This window comes from Phoenix dactylifera, chromosome 14 (genome assembly GCF_051530095.1).
Source record: "Phoenix dactylifera cultivar Ajwa chromosome 14, Ajwa_hap1_PhDact_Kaust_v1.1, whole genome shotgun sequence".
Classification (NCBI taxonomy): Eukaryota; Viridiplantae; Streptophyta; class Magnoliopsida; order Arecales; family Arecaceae; genus Phoenix; species Phoenix dactylifera.
In genome coordinates this window covers 18,890,963-18,916,103 of record NC_143203.1, presented here as the reverse complement: position 1 = coordinate 18,916,103, position 25,141 = coordinate 18,890,963, and the positions used below count along the sequence as shown (strand labels likewise).

General features: G+C 38.0%; 1 protein-coding gene across 6 annotated transcripts in view; it reads right to left on the bottom strand.

The window, feature by feature from the left end:
• Nucleotides 1-25,141, bottom strand: part of LOC103717828 (phytyl ester synthase 1, chloroplastic-like) — a 38,418-nt gene extending 13,277 nt beyond the window's left edge. For 2 of the 6 annotated variants that reach the window (XM_088710472.2, XM_088710476.2), the window contains exons 1-8: nucleotides 24,570-25,141; nucleotides 24,415-24,466; nucleotides 20,190-20,245; nucleotides 16,524-16,682; nucleotides 16,304-16,408; nucleotides 11,835-11,941; nucleotides 7,970-8,091; nucleotides 210-318 (exon numbers count right to left, since the gene is read on the bottom strand). In XM_088710472.2, the coding sequence (XP_088566598.1) occupies nucleotides 210-318; nucleotides 7,970-8,091; nucleotides 11,835-11,941; nucleotides 16,304-16,408; nucleotides 16,524-16,682; nucleotides 20,190-20,245; nucleotides 24,415-24,466; nucleotides 24,570-24,876 (1,017 nt within the window). In that variant the 5' untranslated portion in view covers nucleotides 24,877-25,141. Of the gene's footprint in view, nucleotides 1-209; nucleotides 319-7,969; nucleotides 8,092-11,834; nucleotides 11,942-16,303; nucleotides 16,409-16,523; nucleotides 20,060-20,189; nucleotides 20,246-24,414; nucleotides 24,468-24,569 lie in introns of those variants that run through there. The other 4 variants (XM_088710475.2, XM_088710473.2, XM_088710477.2 and 1 more) reach the window with 4 other exon arrangements.

Sequence of the window (25,141 nt, the reverse complement as noted above, 5' to 3'; positions counted from 1 at the left end):
TGTCTCCACTCGGCCACTGACAAAAATTAAAGTAAATTCTAGTTAAATTCAGTTAAAAAAAGAAGAAACTTGTAATATATATAGAGTGATTCAATTATTACTGTCGTTATTTTTCTATCATTTTATGAAATTAAAGGCCTAGAGAGATGCTTCTAATATGATTAGTAAAGCAGCTTAGATCCCAGTGACCAACTATTTTTTTCACCTACCAACAGAAGGCAGTGACCATGATCCTCAAAGTAGCGAACCTTGCAATTGAGTAACAATGTCAGAAGTCTTTTAGCTTCATCTCTACTAGGTAGCAACCTGTCTAAGCAACTGAATACAACAAATGGTTAGTAACTAAAGCATCACATTTTTCAATGTAGAGAGATCTAGTAAACCAACAAAATATCTTATCACTATCCGAAAAATAAGTAGTGTGTCCTGTTGGTTTACTCTAGGTAGTCTATTACCAAAAGTTAGTTTATTCAGATCAGATTATCTGATTTAAATCTGAATTTGGTTCAGATTTTCACAGAAAAAACTGCATAAGGGATCAAATCATCACACAAGGAACATTAGAACATTGTGAAGGTGACTCCTCAAACCTCATTTTGAAGGGAAAAACAAAAGATATGAAAATATGGAGAAATTGGCTTGATTAATTTCTGCAAAGTCAGATAATGTCTACTCTGTTTTCTTGAACAAAGTTGACCTAAGCTAATGTGTAATGTCTGTTATTAGGGATGAAAAGCAGTGAAGAAGAGGAAGATGATCTGGCTAGCTAAGGGAGCAGTCCTATTTTCTTTCACTTTGTTTCCTTTTTATCCTTTGCTTTCCTTCTTTTTTCTCTTATTTTCTGTTTTTCTTTCTTTCTCATTTTTTCCTCCTTCATATTAGGCACCAAACCCAATTTTATAACCTCATCTTACACTAACAAAGAGATGGACCACGCACCTCTTTTCTTCAGAAAGATTATGGGTGTCCCTCCCTTAATGGCAGCTTCTGAAGTCTGAAAATTCTTCACATTCTCTGATAAGTTATGGACTTTCCCACAACTTAAACTTGGACAAACAATATCTATCTTTGAATTCTTCTGCATCTAAAACCAATTAATCATGAAATTATTTTATCCGTTAACCATTAATTTACCAAGAAAAAATATTGTTGTCCTTGAAAGAAAAACATGAACCTGTTGCGGCCTTGAGATTGGTGGTTGATAAGACAAAGGATCATAAAGTTCTGTATTTTGAGGTCCTAGATCAATTAGCTAGCCTACCCTAGGTTGTCTTCTCCAGCTGAGTGACCAGAAGAGGAAGAGATTGTAGAGAAGAGGGCTACAAGAGGAAGAGAAAAGAGAGGAGGCAACCATGCATTTCCTCCACTCAATTCCAGTAATTGTTAAGCTTAATATTCATTGTTGACCCTTTCCTTCTCAGCTTAAGCTTTCGAGATCAATTGTTTTGTTGGCAACTTAATATCATATCAGATCCCAGATTTGCTGGAGGTCATAAATTCAAATAACCTCCACTCCAGTTATTTATTTAATTTCCCTGCTTGCCATCTTGCCACTGGTCTAGACTCCATGTGCATGATCTTGGTCACATGTGATGCACCCATGGTCCACTAAATCGGCCTGAAACGCTTGGTTTGGGTCATACCGAGCCGAACCGGCGTGGAATCGGATCGATTCGACTATGAAAATCGGAACCCACCCCCGAACCGCACGGAACCAGACGGTTCAAAGCGAGATCAAAACAAACCGAGCGGTTCGCACCGTTTCGAACCAGCCCCCACCTTTTTTAAGCGACGGGAAGGTCTTGAGAAGGATTCCCAAGCCTTCTCAAGCCTTCCTTCACCGCTTCCTAAAATCACCCCCGCCCTGGCCAAAAATGCACTAATTTCGATGATTCAAGGAAGATCCAACCCAAATCAAGGTACGTTTCTTCTCTCCTACCTGATTTTCTTCTTTTTTTTTCAAACATCCAAAAATGCCGAGAAACTTCCAAAACAAGCAAAGGTCATGCCCAAATTTTCAATTTTGGCATAATTTCATGATATAATATAGATATATGAATGATCTACACAGTCTCACTACAATCTTTAATTCTCATTATATATATAATTTTTAAATTAAAAAATATATATTCAAATTAAAAATTAAAAAAATAAAATTCAAAACTAACTATAAAAATAGAAACCTATTTAGGAGTATGCAAGCTACTCTCGGCCTAAATTTGGTGTTCATTTATTCATGTATTGATGCGATCATGCGTATAATGGCCTAGGCCTAAATTTAAAAAAAATAAAAAATAAGTAGCCTTTGATGCATATTCACAGGCTTAAAAAATTATATCTAGCATCAATGGTAGGGTTCTACATAGATTTGTGCTCAAATTAATTTTCTAAAATATTTATATTTATTTTATAAAAAATTAGTACTATTTATTACAAAATTCAGAAATATTTTTTGAAGTAGAAAATATATTTTTCTGAATTTATGATATTTAAAAATATTAAAACATATAATTAACCATAAAATATGAAAAATTAGTATTATATATTAGATAAGTAAGAAGTATTTTCTAAAGTAGAAAATATATTTTTCATTGTAACGAAATTTTATTTTTTTAAACAATTAATAAACTGACGTGCTTGATAAACTTGCATAAATGGAACTATTAAGGAAAAAGAAAGAACCAAGCATGACACTAGTTGGGATTATAGGCAATTACTTCCGGATCGGCACCATTGGAGGTGCAACATAGAGTTCAAGGAAGAAGGAATAACTAGATTGAAACAACACCTAACTGGTGGTTATCCCGACGTATCTACGTGTCGAAAATGCCCATAAAAGGTACAACGGTAAGTGAAGAAGCACTTTTTACTAATTTTATAGCAGTGAAGAAGAGGGTTGTCAAGAAGAAGACGGAGGTGGACCACCGAGTGGCAGAGCCGCCTTCATATCACTCTAGAAAGTCAGTGGAGGCGTCCGCTCTAGATGATGAGACACAGATCAAGTCTGCCATTCGGGCGAGTCTGCATGATCAATGCAGCAGGATGAGGTGGCTAGGCATAAGGCTCGATTTGGGCCCTCATACTACGAGTCGAGCTCTGGTTTTATGACCAATAGGGCAGATCCAGAGTTCAAGAGAACCTCCTCAGTTGGAGAGGCTATTAGTAGAGGCGGTGGCCGTATTGCATCTATGCTGGAAGCTTTTAGCAGTAGAAAGAAATCCTTCAGAGAGATTCCATCAGGAGCCACAGGGTAGTCTTCAATTCACCGATGAGTTCCAATTTATGCATACCACACATGATAGAAATCATGGTGCACAAGCTGACAGAGTCCGCAAGGATACGATTGCATATAGCAGATGGGCTTCTCGAGGTTGTTCAGGAGGATATGATGCAGCTGCAGATGACCTCACACGTGGAGTAGGATCCATAGATATATCAGGTTCCGAGTCGTATACTGGATCCTATTACCTGCAGCCACATGCAGCATATGATCCATATAGATTTGGATATAGATATGGTGCGTCTGAGGCATTGTCTTCCGGTGGCTACTATCCTATGTAGTTCGGAGCATCTTAGGAGTCAGATTTTGCTGCCAATATATTCGGATGGGCTCTTTCACAGTCATATTAGCAACTAGAAGACACCTCTTAGGGCTAGAGCTTCAATGAGAGAACCGAAAGTGCTTATAATGTAGAACGCATTTCTTATGAGATGAGCGAACAGGACTACGCCGCTTGGTTAGAGAGGTGGGTTGATGTACCTCCTGATTATGCTAATAATCTAGATATCTATGAGAAGCATCGCCACTCAACAAGATTTTAAATATTAGTATGCTTGTTGTACTTTAAATATATATAATTAATTAGATCATTTATATTTTTTATCTTACAAATAGATTTTAGGATATTTCATATTGCTTTTTCAAGCATGCAAAGCATTCTAGAAATAGAAATTACACTTAAAAGCATTTTATGTTTTGTATCACTTCAAAACATGAAGAGGCATCATTTAGGATATATCGGGATCATAGAAACATCAAAAAACATCAAATTATATTTAAAATCATTAAAAAAATAAAAAAAATGATTATCATTAGTTCAAACTTAAAAAATATTTAAAAAAATGGTGTGCCAGTTCAAAACCGGCATGCCATTGCATTTTGTGTGTATTATACCGAATTGGCTGCCGACTGGTATGGGTCCCGATACTAGTTTGGTGGACCTTGGATGCACCATTCAACAAACAGAATTTGCATAATTCAGAAAAAATAATAACAATCTACGAGGTCACATAAGTCCAATAATCTCCAACTTGGTTTCTAGATTTGTTTTTGATAAACCTTAAAATTTTTTTTTTTTCAAAATTCTAAAAAAGGTAGCCTTTCAAATACCCTCCAATTTTTTCCACACAAATTGTTTCCATGTTAAAGAAGGAAAGTAATTATTAAAGTTGAGCAAATCACAGGATATATAGAAAGCATAGATAATGTGCTAATGCGCATAAAATTATCAATCAAGAAATAATATCAAGTTACTAACATAATTTAGAGTCTTTTATATTTCCTGTCACCCTTCTTAATGTTTACCAAATATATGTCACATATATAAATCATGGCCAGGGCCCACTGCAAGTGATAAATACATTATTTGAAGTGGGAGAAATAGTTGTTATCATGCCAGCTCATACTTTAGCTTTAAATACTTCAGTATTCACTGCAACTGATCATTAAGGTCAACTTATAGGAATTCACAATCAACATACATAGTGACCTGTGATCTAAATCTCTCGACCAAGGAAAGCCGAACCATGCTGAACAGGCTGGTTTGGTGCATACGAAACCGGATTAGCCAGCTACCAGCATAATTCATCATATAAATCCGGTTCGCCTCCCTATAGTAATCGACTGCTAAAATCCCTTCTTGATCGCAGCTTTGACACACCCTCTTGATGCCTAAACCCTAATCTGCATCCACAGTGCTTGATGATGACGTCGCAGCCGCCAACAAGGTCTGCCAAACCGGTATTGGGATCCATATCGGTCGGCTCCCAGTACGGTTCGGTACCGTACCGAACTGGTAGGACGTGCCGGTTCACGAACCGACATCCTTATTTTTTCTGGAGTTCTCAAAAAAAATTAATTAGTAATCATCCTTTTTATACTTTTTCAATGAATTTAAGTCTAATTTGATATTTTTTTGATATCTTTTGATGTTTTTTAATGTTTCTATGGTCCTGATTTAACCTACATGATGTATCTTATTGCTTTAAAATGATACAAATCATAAAATGAACAATATAAAATATCCTCAAATCAAGTAGTGACGTAAAAATTAAAAAATAATACAATCAATTATATACATTTAAAGTCCAACATCCATACCGATATCTAAAATTGGGGCGAGTGGCGATGCCTTTCGTAGATATCCGGATCATTAGTATAGTCAGGAGGCACATCAACCCATCCTCTAACCAAGGAGCGTTGTAGTTTTCTACGTTCATCCCATAAGAAATGCGCATCGGGTTATAAACACTCTTGAATATCTCACTGAAGCTCTGCCTCTAAGAGGTATCCTTTGGCTGATAATACAGCTGAGGAGCCCATCCGAATATGCCGATAGCAAAATTCGACCCATAAGATGCTCCGGATTGTGTAGAGTAGTAGCTGCCAAAAAATGCCTCAGATGCACCATATCCATATCTGTATTCGTATGGGTCTTAGGCTGCTTGTAGATACCGATAATAGAATTCGGTATACGACTCGAAATCTGATACGTCTATAGATCCTACTCCACGTGCGAGGTTATCTGCAGCTGCATCGTGTCCTCTTAAATGACTTCAAGAGCCTGTTTCCTATATGCAATTGTATCCTCGCGGGTTCCACCAGATCGTGTATTGTGGTTTCTATCCTGTGTAGTATGTATAAACTGGGACTTACTGGTAAATCAAAGACCAACTTGCAACTGTCTCGTAAACAGTGGTCTCCTGTCCTCCACTCCCTCCCTGCGGAACTGCGGAGATGCTTTCAAATTGCATTGGGAAGGCCTTCTCGGGCATTCCCAATGCCACCTCATGCCATACCCCACCCAATTCGAAATTGGGTTGACTAGGTGCGAACTGGCCCCGGCACCGAATCGATCGGTTCTCACCAGTCCAAGAGCAGTTCCGGCTAGAACCGAATAGGATTATTGAGCCGACCAGTTTCACACCAGGTCGGCTCGATACTGCCTAAGCCAGGCAATTTGGCCCGGTTCGGCAGACCCTGATCCCCAAAGCCCTAGGTAGATCTCTCTTCTTGTCTCCCCCTCTCTCTCTACAACAACCTCTTTCTCTCCTCTCCCCCTCTTTGCCTCTCCCCCTCTCCTTCTTCTCTCTCTCTCCCTGCCTTCCGCTCCCTCTCCCTCCCCCAATCTCTCTTCCTCTCTCTCTCTCCTTCCTCTCCCTCTCCCCTTCTCTCCAATTGTCTTCATTTCGGAACAGGGGAGAGTCGAACAAGTGAGGGTTCGAATTATTTTTTTATTTTCAAATTTTGAACTGAAGTCGGCAAACGATATGTCGACTTCAGTTCAAAATTTGAAAATAAAAAAGGTCCAAAATGAACCGAAACGGCATGGTACTGATATTGTATCGTACCGTATTGCTAGGCAACCAGTACAAGTCCTAGTGTCGGTACAACGAACCTTGCTCCCAACTCTAGGAAGACAATGCTTTACATGATAGCAATTGCATATTTTATTTGGAGAGTCTATACTAAATTTATTCTAATTCACAACTCAGAATGAAAGTAACCAAATTTAATTCATGAGTTCAAAGTATGCACGCATACCACATGGTAGGAAAAAGGCAATGTCTACAACATCAACATTGCAAAAAGCAAATGCTCAAACGACAAATGTCAACAAGCCAAAAGTTTGATACAAGGATCCTGCTGTTCAAAACATGCAACTAGCCATGGGCTTCACATGCAACTGATCAAGACCTTAGTCACTAGATTGGAGAGATTATGAAGGAAACTTATGTCACGCCCCCGCCTCCGCGGGGCACGTGAGGGGGGAAACACGGGGCTCCTCTACCAGATATTGTCCGGTTCCGGGGCTTCACGCAAGCGTCCTTCATTCCTCCTCACGCAAGCGTCCTTCACCCTTCTCCGGTTTTGTTTTCCACCCAAAACACGTCTGCAGGATTTGGAGACACCCGCCTCATATGCCTAGGCTCTGGAACGAGTCTTTCCGATGTGGGACTATTGGGCTCACAACTTATAAAAAAGTAAACCATTTTCTCTGAATCTTTTCGTGAAAGATATAGCTGTATTATTGTCATGAAATATCTGCACAGATCTATCAAGCCCATCAACAACCTTATGACCAGTGAGAAATATTTCAACTTGCATATCTAGTAGCCTCACAATGAGCAACATCTTCTGCTTCTATAGTTGATAGTGCTACAGCAGTTTGACCAACCCATAGTTCATAAAATATATGCAGTCTGTGCCACGTTCTCTTTTTTCATCAGTTATTTCTTCTATTGTGCCTCTTAATTCTCTTAGTTCCAATACTCTATTACTTGTATTTTTCGTAATTTAGTTCTTAAATAGACTGCATATAACAGTATATAAATCTAAAAAATGTCCCATAAATGAATTTCTTTCAAAATTAGCATTAAATGACCAAGGATACCGAGTGTTAATGAATATAAGGAGCTTTATTTAAGCACGAAACAAAGGCGGAACCATGCTCATCAAGACAGCAGAAAGATGTTCAGTGGACATCAAACAAAACAGAAAACCAGTTATTAAGTGCATATGCATTCAATGCATTCACAAAAAGAGTAGATATCTTTGATGTCTAACATAATATGAACAAGTAGCCAAACTCTAATTTTATTTTACGAATCAGCAGCAAACCATCAAACTGATATGCTGTGCATCATCAGCTTATAAGCGGAATGGCCTAGCAATTGAGGGGATACAAACCTGGCAAGCACGAGTACTTCGGCTGTAACTGCATGAAGATGGGAATTAGCATAATAGGAAGCAAACTTAAGTAGCTTTAATTTCCAAGAAAAAGCTTCTTTGGGTACTGTATCCAGTAATTTCTGCAAGAAACTCATCAAAATCATCTCCCATTACGGAAAAAATATCTATGCATGTAGCAATACCAAAAAGTCCAGTTGAATAAATAGCCAGTTTATTTAACACAAATATGTGTCTGCATTGAACAAATTTCCCCCCAAGTTTTACATTTTCAAAGAAATTTTCTGGTTTTTAATTGGGTTTTATTTTGAAGTTTACCATTGTCCGTGTCTGAAATCTACATTGAAGGATTCAATTCTTAAATACTTAAACAACTTTGAAGGTGCCCAATAATGTAGTTGCTAAAGTCTTTTGAGTGTCTGTACCAAGGTTCCGGATTTGAGTCCCACCCTCAGCCCAAATTCGGCTAGGATTCCTCCCTTCTAGTTCTCAAAAAGGGAAGAAAAGAAAACACTTTATCCTGTTTTTCCTTGCATTGTAGCCCAACATGCAATAAATTAAAACACGTTGTGCCTTTATTAAACCCCTCCACAAAAAGGCCTAGGCAGATCGTTGGCTTCTAGGCTAAACGACACGTGCTGTGCATGTGAGATGCAACTTCCTATATTAGCTCCACCAACCATGCCATATGAGTGTGCAATGCAGGATGAGCACAAGATAAGCTAGCTAACCATGCATGTGTTAAGCCAATTTCATATTTTATTTGGTATTTAATTTTGTAAGGACACATTCGTGTTAGGGTGTGCAAGAAAACCAACCAAACCACAAAACTGACCCAAACCTATTATTACCGTTTGGTTTGGGTCAGGTTTTTTCATATTTGATCTAGTTTTGGTTACCAGAAAAATTAGTTTGGTTTCGATTTAAGTTTCCAAAAAAACTTAAACCAAACCGACCCGAATTATATTTTTGAAGGTTCTGGTTCAGAGCTGGTTAAGTGCTAGTGCCCAGTTTAGGTGTTCAACATTTAGCAACCTAGTCACCATCCGCAATTTTTTCATGCTCTCCTGTCCTCCCACTCCACCACTTAGGATCGCCCTTTACACACTCTCCTCACTGGAGCCACCCAAGCTCCATCCCCTCCCTCCTCCAAACCCCTCGCTCACCAGATGGGGCATTTGATGAGCCTTGAGGCTGGCCGACCTTTGGCCAGCCAAGGGGAGTAGCCACGGATGGGCACGGGCACAGGCCATGCCCAGCGCCTGTGCGCGGCCACGACACCAGCAGCAGCGTGCAGGCATAGCCTGCGTGCCAGACCTCGCCCCGTCAGACCAACGGGCGCCAACACACAAGGACCAGCCCGTGCGCACACAGCAACGCGCGCAGGCCCGCCCGGCCACAGCAACAATAGGCCACGACTGAGCAGCCACAGCACCAGTGGGCGTGGCACCAGCGCGCCCGCCCAGCAGTGCTCGCGCACGCGCCCAGCCAGGCCGTAGCCCAGCGGCCAGCGCGCCTGGCAGGCCACGCGCGATGATCGCGCGCACAAGCCCACACACAGCCAGCCCGCACGTGCCCGATGTCCACGCCCGCGCGCGCGAGCGTCTGACAACATGCGGCCATGCACAATAGCGCGTGCAGCAGACCTTGGCATGTTGCAACCGCACATAGCAGGAGACCGCGCGCAAGCCTGTGCACAACTAGAGGGCCTCAGCCAGCGGGGCCATGCACCAGTAGGCGCCCATGCACAGGCAGCAGGCGGTCAGCCCATCAGCACAATCCTAGGCGGACTGGGACTTCTCCCAGCGTGCGTCCAGGCTGCGCGCAACCCAGATGCGCGCCGCATGGCCTTCCGCCAGTGCAGCAACAAGAGAGTCCTAGCTTGGCCAGGACTCCACGCCCACATCAGCAGATTCCGAACCTAGTGGGATTCCTCTACCAAGCGACCAACCAAAAGAGGAGAGTTCTTCATGGGTGCCATGTGGGAAGGCGCCAACAGCAAGAGAAGCTTCAGCGGGACACATGGCAAGGCTCAACCGGATCCCATGACTTGGTCATCCAGGACACGCGTCCCGAGAGGAGTCCAGACTTAGCAGGGGATCTCCCATGCCAATCGGATCACGCATCCCAGCCAACCAGGATGCGCGTCCCGGGAGCCCGCCTACTATATGTGGAGGATTTGCTAGAGCACACCACAAGGGATCATTCCAAGTTTAGGTCCCTCGTGCGGCCATCTTTGGTGTTTAGATAAACTTGGAAGTTTATCTCTTAGGGTTGGAGTCTTTTCCTTTTGTTGAAGGTCTTAGTCTATTTAAAGAGTCGTTAAGGCCTTTTGTGAGTCATCTTCTAGTCGAGTTTGATCATTGTTTTCTCTTTGTGAGAGTCGGGCGCAAGGCTTGGGAGGCATTGCACCTATTTTCGGTCTTAGGTCTAAAATCTTTGACTTAGGTTATTAAGGGATAAATCAATCTCTCAATAGATTTATTTTTCTGCATTTGTATTTCTTTTTGTTGAGTGGAATTGAATCATTAGTTTGTTTTCATTGTTCATCTCTTGAATTATTGATTTGTCTAGTTTAGGCGTGAGAATGGAGTTCCACGGCTAAATCTAGGATTCCATCGTTGAAAGCAAGCACTTCCTTGAGGCGTTACCTACAAATCGGTCCGAATCACCAAGGGTGCATGCCGTGGAGCGCAAGAAAGGGTCTTAGTGCGGGGTTGGGACCGTAAGCCCCCACTACGTGCTCACGCGCGGGGCAGCGCGCCCACGCCCGTGTGCGCTAGGAAGCGCACCCACGCCCGAGCGCGCTGGCTATGCAGACCGGTTCGACACCCTTACGTACCGGCCCGGTAGGCCACCGCTACGCCTACCGGTATCGGTTCGGCGGACCATGGTGCAAATAGATGATTGAAAACATTTGACTTTTCAATTATCTTTTTTCCACACATAATAGTTTCTTTTGTTTAACAGTTTCTTTTGTTTGAACCCCTTTTCTGATATGACTAGGAAGAGAGAGGATGAAATTTATATGAGAATGAGGACGTATTTTTTCCTAAACTCTTATGCATAAGCCCTTCAATTTGATTTGAACCTAGACAAGAGAATTGGCTTCCCCTACCACAACCCTATTTTAGTCAGGTACATTTCTAAACTTTTTATGTTCTTTTGATGATTGGGTACATTTTTAAAATATTAGGTAAGTCATCCTTTAAATTTGTATGACTTACGAGTTATTGGTTACTATCTAGCGAGCAATTGCTTATAGTGACTATATTCTAACAATCTAAGATAACAACCTAAGGGTAGGGAAAAGCCATGTTACTTTAACATCATTGAAACATGAAAAAAGTAAAAATTTAATTACCATCCATATTGCACCTCAAAAGAAAAAAAGTTAAAAAATCCAAATTATAAAGCCCGATTACTTTCCATATTATACAAAAAAGTCTAAAAAATAGAAAAAGGATTCAAAATTGTGCCACGGAATGATATTGATACACAGGCCCGAACCATGAGTCAATATGGGATAGATTGGTACCAGATAACCCGACAAAAAAGCAGTACCACGATCGGTTCCGATATTCCAATGCTTGCTAACAATATTGTTTGTTCATAATCTTCCACAAGAAAATTCCTTGGTTATTGCGTGTTTTGTTATTCATTATATATGATTCACACGACATACTTTTTGCACAATCCACTAGTTTGTTTCCTTAACAAAAGATGGACTTGAACCAAAGTGATTGTATGTTACTAAGTTGAAAGTTTAACAAAGGAGGAACATAAGATATGTAAGAAAGCATTTTCCATACGGCAAGAGGTATAAAATCTAAGAATATCCAATAAAGCAACAAAATGATCATACTAAAATTCGTGGTAGAGGTGACGAATGATTTCTTGAAAGCTTATAAAGTGTCTGTAAAGGGTGGCTCCCATCTCCAATACTATCCAAAGCCATTTTCACCTGATTATCTAATATCAAGAGCAGAAGTAAAAAAACATTAGAGGCATATGCAAATTGAATATTAAATGACTATTCAACCATTGTATTCAACAACATATACTCGATCGTAAAATATTACAGTTAAAACAATAGCAAATGTATATATGAGTATGGAAGATTCAAATCGACTTTATCCTCAATAGACATGGCCATAAAATAATATCCAGATGGTTCCATCAAATTATATAATAGAAATCTTGCATAAAATGATCAGTATACAAACTTATTGGAATAATAACTTGTATGATATGTTAGTTAGCATAGTTTGAGTGTTAGGTGCTAGGCAACAGATATTCGGTGATTCTACTTCAAAACTTCATCTGGTTAGTTTTTAAATGGTTCTACAATATGATTTTAAAGTTTAGTGATTGGTCTCAATGAGGGAAATAGGAAAACCATTAGCAAGATATTTTGTTGTTTTAGATAACTGTTTGCATAGGGAGTTAAAAATATTGATTGAAGTTGTATAACAGTTGTTGAGTGAAGAATGGTATAGATTAGTTTGTTTCTGTGGGTACTAAATAGTATAGGCTATAGATGCTTAATGATTCGAAAGTTTTTGCCTTCATATAAATTTGAGTTTAAGCTGACTTTTGATGTGATAGTATTTTGTTATCAGTGGTATGAGGGGTGTTGCAAATTTATTTCTTTTTACTTTATCTATTTTTCTGTAATAAACATGCAAATGCTATTTCTTTTATTGAATATATTAGTAAATTAGGTTTTGTTTGTGTTTTGGGTGGTTGTTAGCTTTACTATGGAGTGATTGGAAGGTAACTCATGACTAATTTTTTTCCTTTTCTTATTAAGTTTTTCTATTTTCTTAATTGAATGTATGTATCATTTTTTGTCATTTATGTCTTTTGGATTTTGCCATTGCTTGAGTGAGAAATTTATTTTAAACTTCATTATATATTGTTAGGATTGCTTGTTTCTTTATATTTTTAGTAGTTATATGTTTCTTTGATAAATTTGCTAGGTTTTAATTCTTTTATAAGAGAAAATGATTATGATGGCTCCGACTCTCTGATTTAAATCACAATGCTTATTGATAGCTACTGATTATAAAACATTATTCTTTGATTTTCGAATGAAGGGATAAGGATGTTCTTTTAGTTCTGACTTTTGGGCTATAATGAACGATTTGTCTTTTTGTTTTAGAAACAATAGTTACTGTTTCTGAGAGATTATATATGGCAGCATACAAAACAAGTTCAATGAAAGAGATTTTCATTTTTTTAATTATTTAGTCCTATTATTTATGTTTTATTCATTCTGTGATTTTGGATTATTGCTTTCACTGGCAGTTTTCTTGGTTAAAAAAAAGGGTTGGTGTTTGTGTGGGTAGAATTGTAATGTGTTGTATTTCCTTCCTTGGCAGGAAACAACAACTGCAGATGTCCCTTTTCACACGTAAGGAGAATATGATGAAATGGATGTAAGAGAAAACATTTCATGGCAAATTTTTTTATTGGAAAATGATTTGAGAGAAAAGCAATTAAGCCATTTTTTATTGCATCATATATATTTGCAAATGAATTGTGATGCCTGTTTTATATCTTTTTGGTGTTAAGTTAGCTTATTTTTATCTGTCTTTTATTTGTCTATTGCAGTAAATGGTTATTTTTTGATGCATTCTATTCTAGGTTTTGCATGGTGGTCGTACATTTTCATAATTCAGCTATGATTATTTGACTCCTTTTCCCCTATCGCAGAATTGTATAGTTGAGATGATCTTACCTGCTTGCTCCATTACTTAGCTGTGTATATAATATATATATATATATATATATATATATATATATATATATATATATATATATATATATATATATATATATATATATGTACAGATGAACACACATAAACATCATTATTAGGTAAGAAGCAAGGTCATGGGAGAAATGGAAAAGTAAAAGGGGCGAGAAAAGGAAAAATTGAAGAAGTTGTAAAAGCAAAGAGATAAAGGGAACTAGTAGAAAGAGAAGGTAAAAGAAATTACACATACGTCATGCTAGGCATGATTATTTGTCTCGTTTTCCAGAAGCTTTTGGAGGTTTTCATATTTATTGCTATTAATTATGTTCTTCTTTGACTTTGTAATTTGGGCTCTGCAGTGAGTAGTTTACTAGATGAATTTTGTGCTTATCAGTATGTTGTAGGCAAACATAAGTGGTACAGTATTTGTTGATCCCTTAAAATTGGATATTTTCTTAATTAATTTCTGTTGATCTTTCTGACATTAGTTGTACAATAATTCCTTTTGAGATAGATAGACTAATTTGGCATATTGTTATTTTATTTGTTTTACATTAGTTGTACATTATTTCATATTGCTAGCTTCAAAAATCATAGTAAAATATTTTTATCAAAAATGACAATTTTTATTCTTTTAGGTGCAGATCATTACAGATGTGCAGATGCAATGACTGTATCTAGAATAGAATGACCATGAATCTCTAATGTTGATGGCACTTTACTTTGAATTTATTAATATTTGTTGTGGATTGGTTGGGGATGGAAATTACAAAATCAACAATTTTGTATCAAAAAAAATGGAAAAATTCTTGAATATGTATTTGATGTTGGTCATATCTATCTGATGGACTTATATGTTTTGTGAGTTTTTAACTTGTTGCTAAATATTATAATAATGCCTTTACTTTTAGATGAGTAAAATGTGCAACATTCTATATATAGAAAAAATAGCAAATAATTTTTAGATAAGAAAATAATCATAATGTCAAAGATATAAGAATGTATAATTACTAATATATTTTCCTATCAAGTGTATCTAAAGTAATAACCAATAAGTTCGGTTGTAGATCTGCCTGAAAGTGCCAGGCTGTTTCTCAAGGTCAAGGATTCATATACATTAGAAAGCTCATGAGGTAAGATAAATACACCATGCCCTAGAATTTTGTCAAAAGCAAGAACTCAAATGTTTAACACACTTTACTGTTCTCAAATTCAATGAATCAAGCAATTAGACATCACACCATAAAATGGATCCTTCTACTGTTGTTACGTATTTTAACAATTTTTAATATGTTTCAACTATTTTATGTCAGTACTAATCAACATTAGGAATCAACAAGAATTTTGGATTAAATAATTAAGAGTTTCCTTATCAACAGCATATGAATGTGGATAACATTAGAAAAGAAGTTAGGAATTAAGAGGAAAAACAAGAGCTTACTAACTTTAGGAGGAAAACAATCTTTGGCTATCATTGCAAAACAGAAAGGCGGACAGATAGAGAGGTGGAGAGAAACAAACAGATAGACAGATAGATAGACAAATAGACGGATAGACAGATAAACAAACAGATAGATGGATAAATAGATAGAAGATATGTAGGCAGGTACATAGATAGATAGACAAATAGATATACAGATGGGTGGATGGATGGATGGATGGACGGACAAACAGATAGATACATCGATAAATTGATTGATAGACTAACAAACAAATAGATAAATAAATAGATAAACAGACAAACAAGCATATATATAGATAGGTAGATAGTTAGACAGATAGATGATGGATGGATGGATAGACAGACTGATAAACAAATAGATAGATAGATAGATAGCTCGATATACAAATAGATAGGTAGAAGGATAGGTAGATAGATAAATAGATAGATAGATAGATAGATAAGTATATGATAGATAGATAGACAGAGATACATAGATAACTAGATAGATAAATAAATTGATAGATAGATAGATAGATAGACAAATAGATAGAAAGAGAGATAGATAGATGGGTAAAAAGATAGACAGTAAAGAGAAGGGCATCCTAGTGCATGAGTCTCCCATCATTACGGGATTTGGGTAAGGTTAGACGCAACTTGACCCCATCATACAAAAAGGCTATTTCTATGTTTTGAACCTATGACATCTAGATCACAATGGAGCAACCTCACCATCGTGCTAAGACCCGCCATCATAGAGAAAGAACATAAAGAAAAATACAAAAAAGAGGAGAATAAAATCTCTTTGGCTATTTTACTAGTCTATTTAGCTGTCAACTGAAGACCTAATAGAGGAACAAATAGATGGATGACCTGGATGTCTTCAATACTAGCTCATATAAACTTGTTTTATTGACAATGCACATTCTATATTTCAAGAAGAACAAAGCCACAAGAATGTATAGATAGCATACAGATTTTGCAGTCATATCATGGGATATAGTAAAATATAAGCACCGACAATAAAAGCAGAGCATAAATTCATATCATCAGATCAGATAGTTTGATTCCCTTATAATATATGACAAAAAAGCAAGATGACCACCAAGAAGATTCAAATTAACCCACTCACCAATATTGATGCTTAGCAGATAGAACACAAAAATATCTAGCTGGCTAGACAAGCCTCTTAAAATTGGAAGCAATGGCTGCAATTGTGACCTGTTGAATGATGTTGCTAACAGGAAAAGAAAGAGAAAATAAGTACCATCCAAAACACTATTAAACTAGATTTACAAACTAACCTGCAACATGTTTGAACACAATATACTTTCAAGAATTTGCTCACTCACCTGGATTAGACAATACTAGTATTAGATCAATATCAGGATTATGAGCAGCGACAGCAAGTGCCAGGCATCCTCCAAGGGAATGGCCCACTAGATAAATTGGCTTATCTTGAGAAATGGAATTCTCAAACCTCACAACATCTTCTACAAATTTTACTAGTCCTTCAAGTTTAAAAAACAACAAAGACAAAATATGTCTTAAAAGAGAATAAAGAAACATAATTATGACAAAAGCCAATAACAGGATGAACATAAAAATAATATCCCAAAGTAACAAGTTTAATATTAACTAAAGACATGGTTGAAAAAAAAAGGAATAAAAAAAACTACGCATTACTCATACATAATGCCACCCTGCAGAACCAAAGAACATATCAAAATATAATAGCTTTTAAGATGAATAAACAACAAAACTTGTACCATGACCCAAAGGATCTATATAAGGTCTGCTTTTGTGTTTTTCATAACAATTTCATATTCTTCTTGTAACTTCAGCCCAAGCTTTCACCGCTCCAACTCGACACCAATTTTATTCAAATTCAAATTCCTTACACTACTATAGCTTCGTTTAGTCTTCTAATGCCCAACTTATACTTAAAAAAAATAAATATATGTGGATGCATGGGAAAATTTAAAAATGGATCAATCTGTGGAAGCACTAAGTACTGTTAAGCATCATTCTAGGTTAAATGCTTTCGCAACTAATTTCCAAGAATTTTCTAACCAGATTTTTGAGTTTCCACAAAGTGTAGGTATTTATAAAAACATAAGATTTCAAGACTTTAGAAATACTACTACATTTAAAAATGGGACAAGGCCAAAAATCTGGATTTTGAACTAAAGTTAGGAAATCAACATCTTCTTGTTAAGGAATTTGTATTTTAAGTATTTTTATTAAATTCAAATGGTGGGTATTTCCTGAATTACATGTAATGGCTCAAATGGCATTTAGAAAAATGATATTTAGTAAATAAGTCTATCTCTAGCATGCTGTTTATCTGTCTTTACTCCTATGCCCACTTATTAGTGACTCGGCTTACTTAACTTGTTCATTGACTAGCCACCAAACGACCTACTAGGGCGGGGGAACTAACCTACCCTTGAACTGACCTAGTGGGTCCCACTTCCTAAAATGCCCATGGAAGCATACAAAACAAGGCCAGTTGGGGCTGGTTAGGGAGGATGGAAGAAGAGGGTAGGCTTTTTAGAGAGTGATGAAGGGTAGCTAGGCTAGAGAGGAGGAAGAGAACGAGGAGGATGAGGAGAAGAAGAACATGATGATGATGATGAAAAGCTTAAATAAAGAGTTGATGCTTTATTTGGGATATACAGTAACTTTATGCTTCTAGAGTTTCCGAATCTAAGGTTTGTATCAACTAGAACTATTACAAATAGCATCAGAGCGGACCACACTCATAGCCTATGTGGACTAGGGAACACTGCAGCATGGGCACATTTGGGCCTGACCATAGGCCAATTATGGTATTTGTGATTTATTTTGAATAGAATTGCAATTGGATTTGGATCCTTAAACTATCAAGGATGCCAGAACTTAAATAAAGAGAATCTGTGAGAATCCGTAAGGGCATGTTTTCTGTCCCACGTCGATTATGCACTAAGTAGATCTTGGATACTTATATATCTAAAGAACTCAAATAATACCTTCCAGCTAGCTTTTTAGGTAAGATCCTAGTTTGTTACAATTTTGATTAGTGATTCAATCGCTAGATGTTCAGGTCAGGGTGCATTGCACAGATCTCAAATAAAATATTGGACCGACACCATTCCCATGGTTTTAAGGATAACATTATCCCATTTCATAACGAAAAACAGTAGGTCAATACAAACTAGGATTCTCAAATAGAAGTTTGCATATTTAAAAGATATTAAATCATTTGATCTTCTCAGATTATGTGATTTAATTTTCAATTGCAAGCATAGATTGTTCTGTAGCATCGAATTCTGTACCATTAGAAGATCACAGCTTTGCATAAATATTATACCTAGTCCATTCCCATGGTTTTAAGGATAAAAAGATCTAATTTCATTATGAAAAGCAATAGCCCAATCCAAATTGAAAAAATAAAAGTGAACAACTTACTATCCTGGGTGTATAAACTTGTTAATCTCTTTAACAGATCTCCCAGCACCTATGGAATGAGCCTCAAGGCACCAGTGTACAGCCTACAGCCCACCTCCCTAGGAAGGGTGGAGGACCAACATGGCACTGGATGTCTATCATAAACCATGATACCAATTTATATGACATAGTAATATCATGTACGACAGCATTTGGTGTTGCAAACTATTGTATGGGCTAAAAGACAACAGCACAAAAGCATGTTGTGCTCAGCTTGTTTTGTATCCTTGGCTCTTCATGTAATATTTATAAATTATAATACTAAAGCTTCAACCACTAGTTGTTTGTTTGATCTAATATAATGCAAATTATGCTACTTTGAGTATCAAAATTCTCTAAACAATAATGTTTACATATTTGAGGCATGTCATGTACATAATAAGAAGTGATTCGAAGCACCTTAAATGTAAAGAAAGGATTTGGATGTGTCTCATAGCATGAGATTTGCACATCTTTCAGCATTGTCATGCTCTTTACTTGCATTCAGAGAATCGACCAGCATGTTGCAATGCGCATGCTCTTGACCTGGCCTATGGATGACATAAATATTTGAATCCTACTCATGAAGAAGATATACTATGCCTCTAGAGTCTGGCTAGCTTCCTTCTATCAACACTTGCATAAAGGTGCTGGTCATACTCATCAAGAGTGCGATAGACTATATAATCGAGACATTAATCTTGTGCACTTAACATATAGACTAGTGTAAGCAGACAAACTCCAGTGGATATTCAAAACTCCATTAGATAATAAAAGTCCCCCTTATCTTCCTAATTAGTTTTTCATCTCGTCACAAGGCAAGAAGACATTCACATATCTATTGTCATGCACCTGACAAGAAAGTACCTTGCCCAAGAAATCAGCTCCAACAACCTCATCTTTATTGAGCTAATGAATGTATCACCATGCAAGTCCTTGGTGAGAATGATTCTCAAAGAAATTATTAGATGCCATACCAAAAAGAAACTATTATTTGTGGTGGAGATTTTAGAGGTAGGTCATCCTTCAAGTTTAAGCTAAGTCAGCCTCGAACCTAGTTTTGCACTGTATGCTAAACATAACAAGGGATAAATGTTGTGAAAGCTGATCAGACAAGTTGTACAAAATTTAAAAATTTAAGTAGTTATTAGTTAACTAATTAAACTTACAAAGCCATATATGTAAATATTACATATATTTCAACCAGCAACAAAATAGTTCATTCCAAGATCAGAATTTTGCAGCACCAACAACTGTAAGTGCACCAAATCGGTATTTACCATAGTACATCATATCGTACCGGTTCGATACCAGTACATGGTATAGAGGGCGTACTGACACTCAGTATGCTGAATCAGCCCCGTACCGACACAATGATAGCATGGCACCAATACAGGGCCGAGTATAGAGACGGCGTACTCTGGTATTTATAGTTGTCATATAAGAAATTTCAATACTTCTTTTGTTATAGCATTTAATAAAAAATTGCAAATCAATCATAAATTTAAACTTAAAGCAAAACTCTAACTTTGTACATAACAAAGAGAGACCTTTAAATGGCGTGCGGTCATAAACAGGTATATGCATGCACCTAACTTCAAAAATCCTGCCATTCAATTTGAATAAGTTAGTATTCTTTTTTTAATAGACATTGCAACAACCAACAGAACTAAAAAAAATTAAAAAGTCAGGCTTATGTTATCATACAACTATATACCAATACATGAAGTGGAAATAAAATAATAGACGTTTTATAAAATTGAACAGAGTTATTAAAGATGCCTAATTTCTATTTTTTGATGATCTATGTAGTACATCATATACCAGAGTTATTGAGTAAATAGTAGAACAAACCACATAATCTTATGTTGTCACATTATATATAGGAGATAGAGATTTTCTCAAGGAGGAAATTGCCATTATCAAGTGTCATACCTCAAATTTCTGTCATAATCTTCATCTGCGCAACAAATATGATCAGGCATGTGATGCAAGATAAATTGGGCATGGTATGAGAGGGGCGTAGGTCAAGATCCGTTGTACCGACCATACCGATGTACCAATGGGCACCGATACCGGTACAGTACCAGTACCATACCGAACCGAACCGGTACTATACCGGTTCGGCTGGTTCGGGCCAAAAGCCAAAAAAAAATTTGAGGTTGGTACGAGCCGGTCGGTACAGGCCGGTACCGGTTTGGTACGGATCGATACAGGCCAGTACAACCGATAGCAGATCGGTACGGGTTGGTACCGGCCGGGACCGACTGGTACGGATTGCGAATAGTCGGAACCGAAAAATATAGCTGTACCGTACCGGTTCCGTCCGGTACCGGTACGTACCGGCCCGTACCGATCGGTACGGCAGACCACGGCGTAGATGGACCTAGGACAGGGATCTATTTAGAGCTAGGATTGATTAGATTGCTTATTGCCTTAGACCTGTATATGGGCTAGCAATGATCTTTGGAGATTAAGGGTGCAAACAAAAAGTCAGAAAAACATGGCTTGGGATTCTTGTGATGGAAAAGCAAAGATGAAAAAGGTTCTAAAACATTTTTGGCTGAAGATGAGGGTCTGGAGTTGATGTACAAAAGAAAATCAAAGTAGTATATGTTAAAATCTAGATATAGAGATCACATAACAAAAAATCAAAGATATAGAAAAGAGATCAAGAAGAGAGTGACAAAGAGACAGACAAACAAAGAGAGAGAGAGATGGAGGGGATAGGAAGAACCGAAGAACCAAACTTGGTCATGAAAATTCTTTCATTTATTCAAATATTCTATGTATAGTAATTTATCATCCAACCCTAATATGTCCTTCCATAATCTCTTTGTAACTTGCTCAGCAAGTAATCTATAGCTCTTGAGAATCAAGTAACAGTTTCTATCTAGAACCTCAAAATCTTTTCTAAAAATGCAAATATTTTGAAATCCGGCATAATCCTATACAAAAAAAGGCCTAAAACAGCTCAAAGCCAAAACCTAATGACTATGACTTCCGCAACCCAGTATATACCTTATGCAGGAATCACATACCACTTCTATTTAAATAGGACTCTAAAACCTAGCAGAAGAATTATCTATTCTGATCTTTTTTTAAAAATAAAACAAAAATCTGGAGTTGACTAAATTGTTATTTGCTATAAGCATGTAGGGTTTGACTAGGTGTGGCAATTCATCCCTGATCTGCAGAACTTGCAGCTTGATGATGTTTTGTTAATGAAATTCCAAGTTTACTAACAAGAAAGAAGCGGTAAGCCCTCTAATCATGAAATTTAGGAAAAAATCAGCATTTAACCCTCTTCCATAAAGGTTAAAGTATCAGTATGGTATGGTACCATATTGGCACATCTTACACCTTTTGATGCCAACACCTCAAACATGAGTTGATGTACTATATGGCAGAATTATCAAGGAGCGCAGTATACACGTTCCTTACTAGTATAGTATAGTATCTACCATACATGCCAAAACTTAAATTCTTGCTATCCTTCTTTCTGTGGCCTCTAACGGATAGTAATTTGGGTGAGTCATGCCTTCATCAAAACATCAAAAATGTCTTAATATACAAAATGTCAAAAAAAAGAGATCTATTTAATGCTAAAATGCCCATCAAAATTGATGTTCGATTTGAATAGAGTCTTATAACTCAATCTAAAAGGCTAATTTGGGGTAACTGGAATCACTTAATCGAAAGCCCCATTTGGCTCTTTAAGTGCCCCTCTTTCTAGTTGAACACAATGGGAAAGGTTTGGGTGGACAACATTAATATTCTATCTAGTGGTTGATCAAATGCAAATAATTAAATCCACAGGCTGATTTGGGTGTTCAGAATCAACTATAGCCCAAAATCCTCTCTCTCTAGATATATATATATAAGTGTCATCTAGCATGGCAAAAGACAATAGATAATTTCAAGATTTTATCAGGAAGGTTCCCTTTCAGACATCTCTATTGTGGTTAATCCAGATTCACAAACCTCTCCTCTTCTTCACCGTATATCATGCATGGATGGAAGGCATGGTAGATTATGCATACTATTTGCTTCATGGTAAGATTTGTCTTCTTTGCTCTTCTTTTCCCTAACTTTTCTTCTAGTTTTCTCTTGCTACCTTCCTTCACCAATTACCTCTCTGGTCCTAATTATCACTTCTTTATCTTCTTATCCGTGGAGTTGTAGATCTCTACATAAACAGTCTTGGATTCAGCTTAGATACCAATGAGTCACCCATTTTACCTTTTGTTTGCAACTCATGAACCTCAGTCATTGCTTTGTTTAAAATATTTTCCAGCCTATTTATCCGTGGACTTGTTGCAATCAGTTTCACATTTCCATCATATTCAAAATAAATTCCTTGCAATTTCTTTTGCTATTTTTGTTGCTAAGTATTTAAATATCTAGGAGATTATTGACCATACTTTTTACTTTAATCTCACCCTAATGTTGTTCAAAGTTATTAGCATCCATTCATGTAAGAAAAATGTCAAAATAGCATATGCATACATTCCCAAGTTTTTCATATGAAATCATTAGAGCAGGTTCCTTTCTTCTTATCTTCCCTTCTTCAACCTCCTAAACAACATCCTTGAATATCATTCATGTGTAGAGATGGGCATCGGGCCGTGCCGGGCCCGGCCCGGCCCAGGCCCACTGGGCCACAGACCAAATGGGCCATGCCTGGCACGGCCTGCTTAACCTAAAGGCTAAGCCCGGCACGGCCCTAGGCCCGTGGGGTGGCGGGCCATGCCAGGCCCGGCACGGCCCGTCTGTCCAAAAACAAATAGCTGTTATGGGTGGCCCATAACGGCTATTTTTTTGGCCCATAATGGCTATTTGTGGCTTTTTACCCATTTTGCCCCTCCCAACAGCCATAAAACGGCTAATTTGAGGGGTATTTTGGAAAAAAAATTAGAGTCCTATAAAATAGCCGTTCCGGGCTAGCCCGCGGGCCGTGCCGTGCTTGGCCCACGAATCGTGCCAGCCCAAACCCTTATAGGCCGTACCGGACTCGGCCCGCGGGTCAGAAATCCTTAACCCAGCCCGGCCCTCTTTTATGAGCCGTGCCTAGCACGGCCCGTTACTATAGCAGCGGGCCGTGCCAGGCACGGCCCAATGCCCACCCCTATCCATGTGGAGCTCGCATGAAAATTTTCATAAAGAGTGATACAAGAATTGAACTTTGAACCCCAAACAGCTTGGATATAATGGAGAGCTTAATGAATAACATGACTCTTCAGTAGAAGGATGAATAAATATTCTTGGGAAATATTTCTTAAAAATCTAACAGTAGATATTAAACCTTCCCCTTAAATTCAAGAATCAAAATTACATCCACATTCAGCGAGCAAGAAGAATAGACAAGTAAGCATTGAAGTTTCCAAACATCAGATTGAATCTTCTGGTGACAAATATCAACTACCTTCAACTTATTGAAAGCATCAAATTGAGCAAAAATCACACGAAGACTTAACAAGAAGTGAGTAGTCCAACTCTAGACAAAATATCTGCCAAAGTTAATCGAACAACAAGAAACACATTCCAAAGTGTCACAAGAATTTAAATCCATATTCAGTGAATATAAAAACCATAAGCAAGAATTAAACAAAGAACTTAAAAATTGCCAAGGGCATAATATATAATCTTCTTCCAGCATCCATCAATCCGCTTCAAAATTCTTGAAAGCGTTACAACATAAACAGATAGCACCCAAAAACTTAAAATTTGAAAAGGAAACATTAAAGGAAAGGAAAAGAAAAATCCGATGCATACCTTCCGAGAGCTTTATGATGCATAAAGAGCCCCAAGCCGTTGCCATCCACACCTACAAACCCCAACATCCCATATAAAACCCAAATTCACATGCATATGTTTCAAAAAGAAGAGATTTTTTTTTTATCTTGAACGAGGACAAAGATCACGAGTACCGGGCAAGAAGAGAAGCAAAGGGGCGTTTTTTATCGGCGGCCCGCCGTCGACGGGGCAGAACCAGCGGAGGGGGCCCTGGTCGAATTCCAGCAGATCACCCACCGCTTGGAGGTAGTCGTGAAGGCTTCCGGCGTTCCGGTATCCGTCATCGTACAACGCCTCAAGGCCTTCATGGCTCGCATTGATCCTCCTTCCCCTGCCGAGCCATTGGTTCCTGCGATGGAGGAGGCGGCGAAGGGAAAGAGGAGGAGATCGGGATGGGAGGAGAGATGGGCAGAGAGTAATAAGAGGGAGGGAGGAGGCCATGGTCGCTGGGCTCGAGCTAGGCTTCCCCGACTCCTTTGGAATGGTTTCTTTGGAGAAATCTGTATTCGTTCCTTTTGTTCTTTGACAGGGGGTTTCTTGGAATCATGCCTCCGGGAAGGCCTCCGCGGAGGATTCACGGGAATAATGGATTCCGTTGGAGATGATGACGCCGTGGGGAAAGTGAGAGGGCGTGGATGGTGTGAGGGTGCAGGCGGACATTTTCTTCCGAGGTTTTTTTTTTTGGGGAATTTGCTTCGCGGTCTTG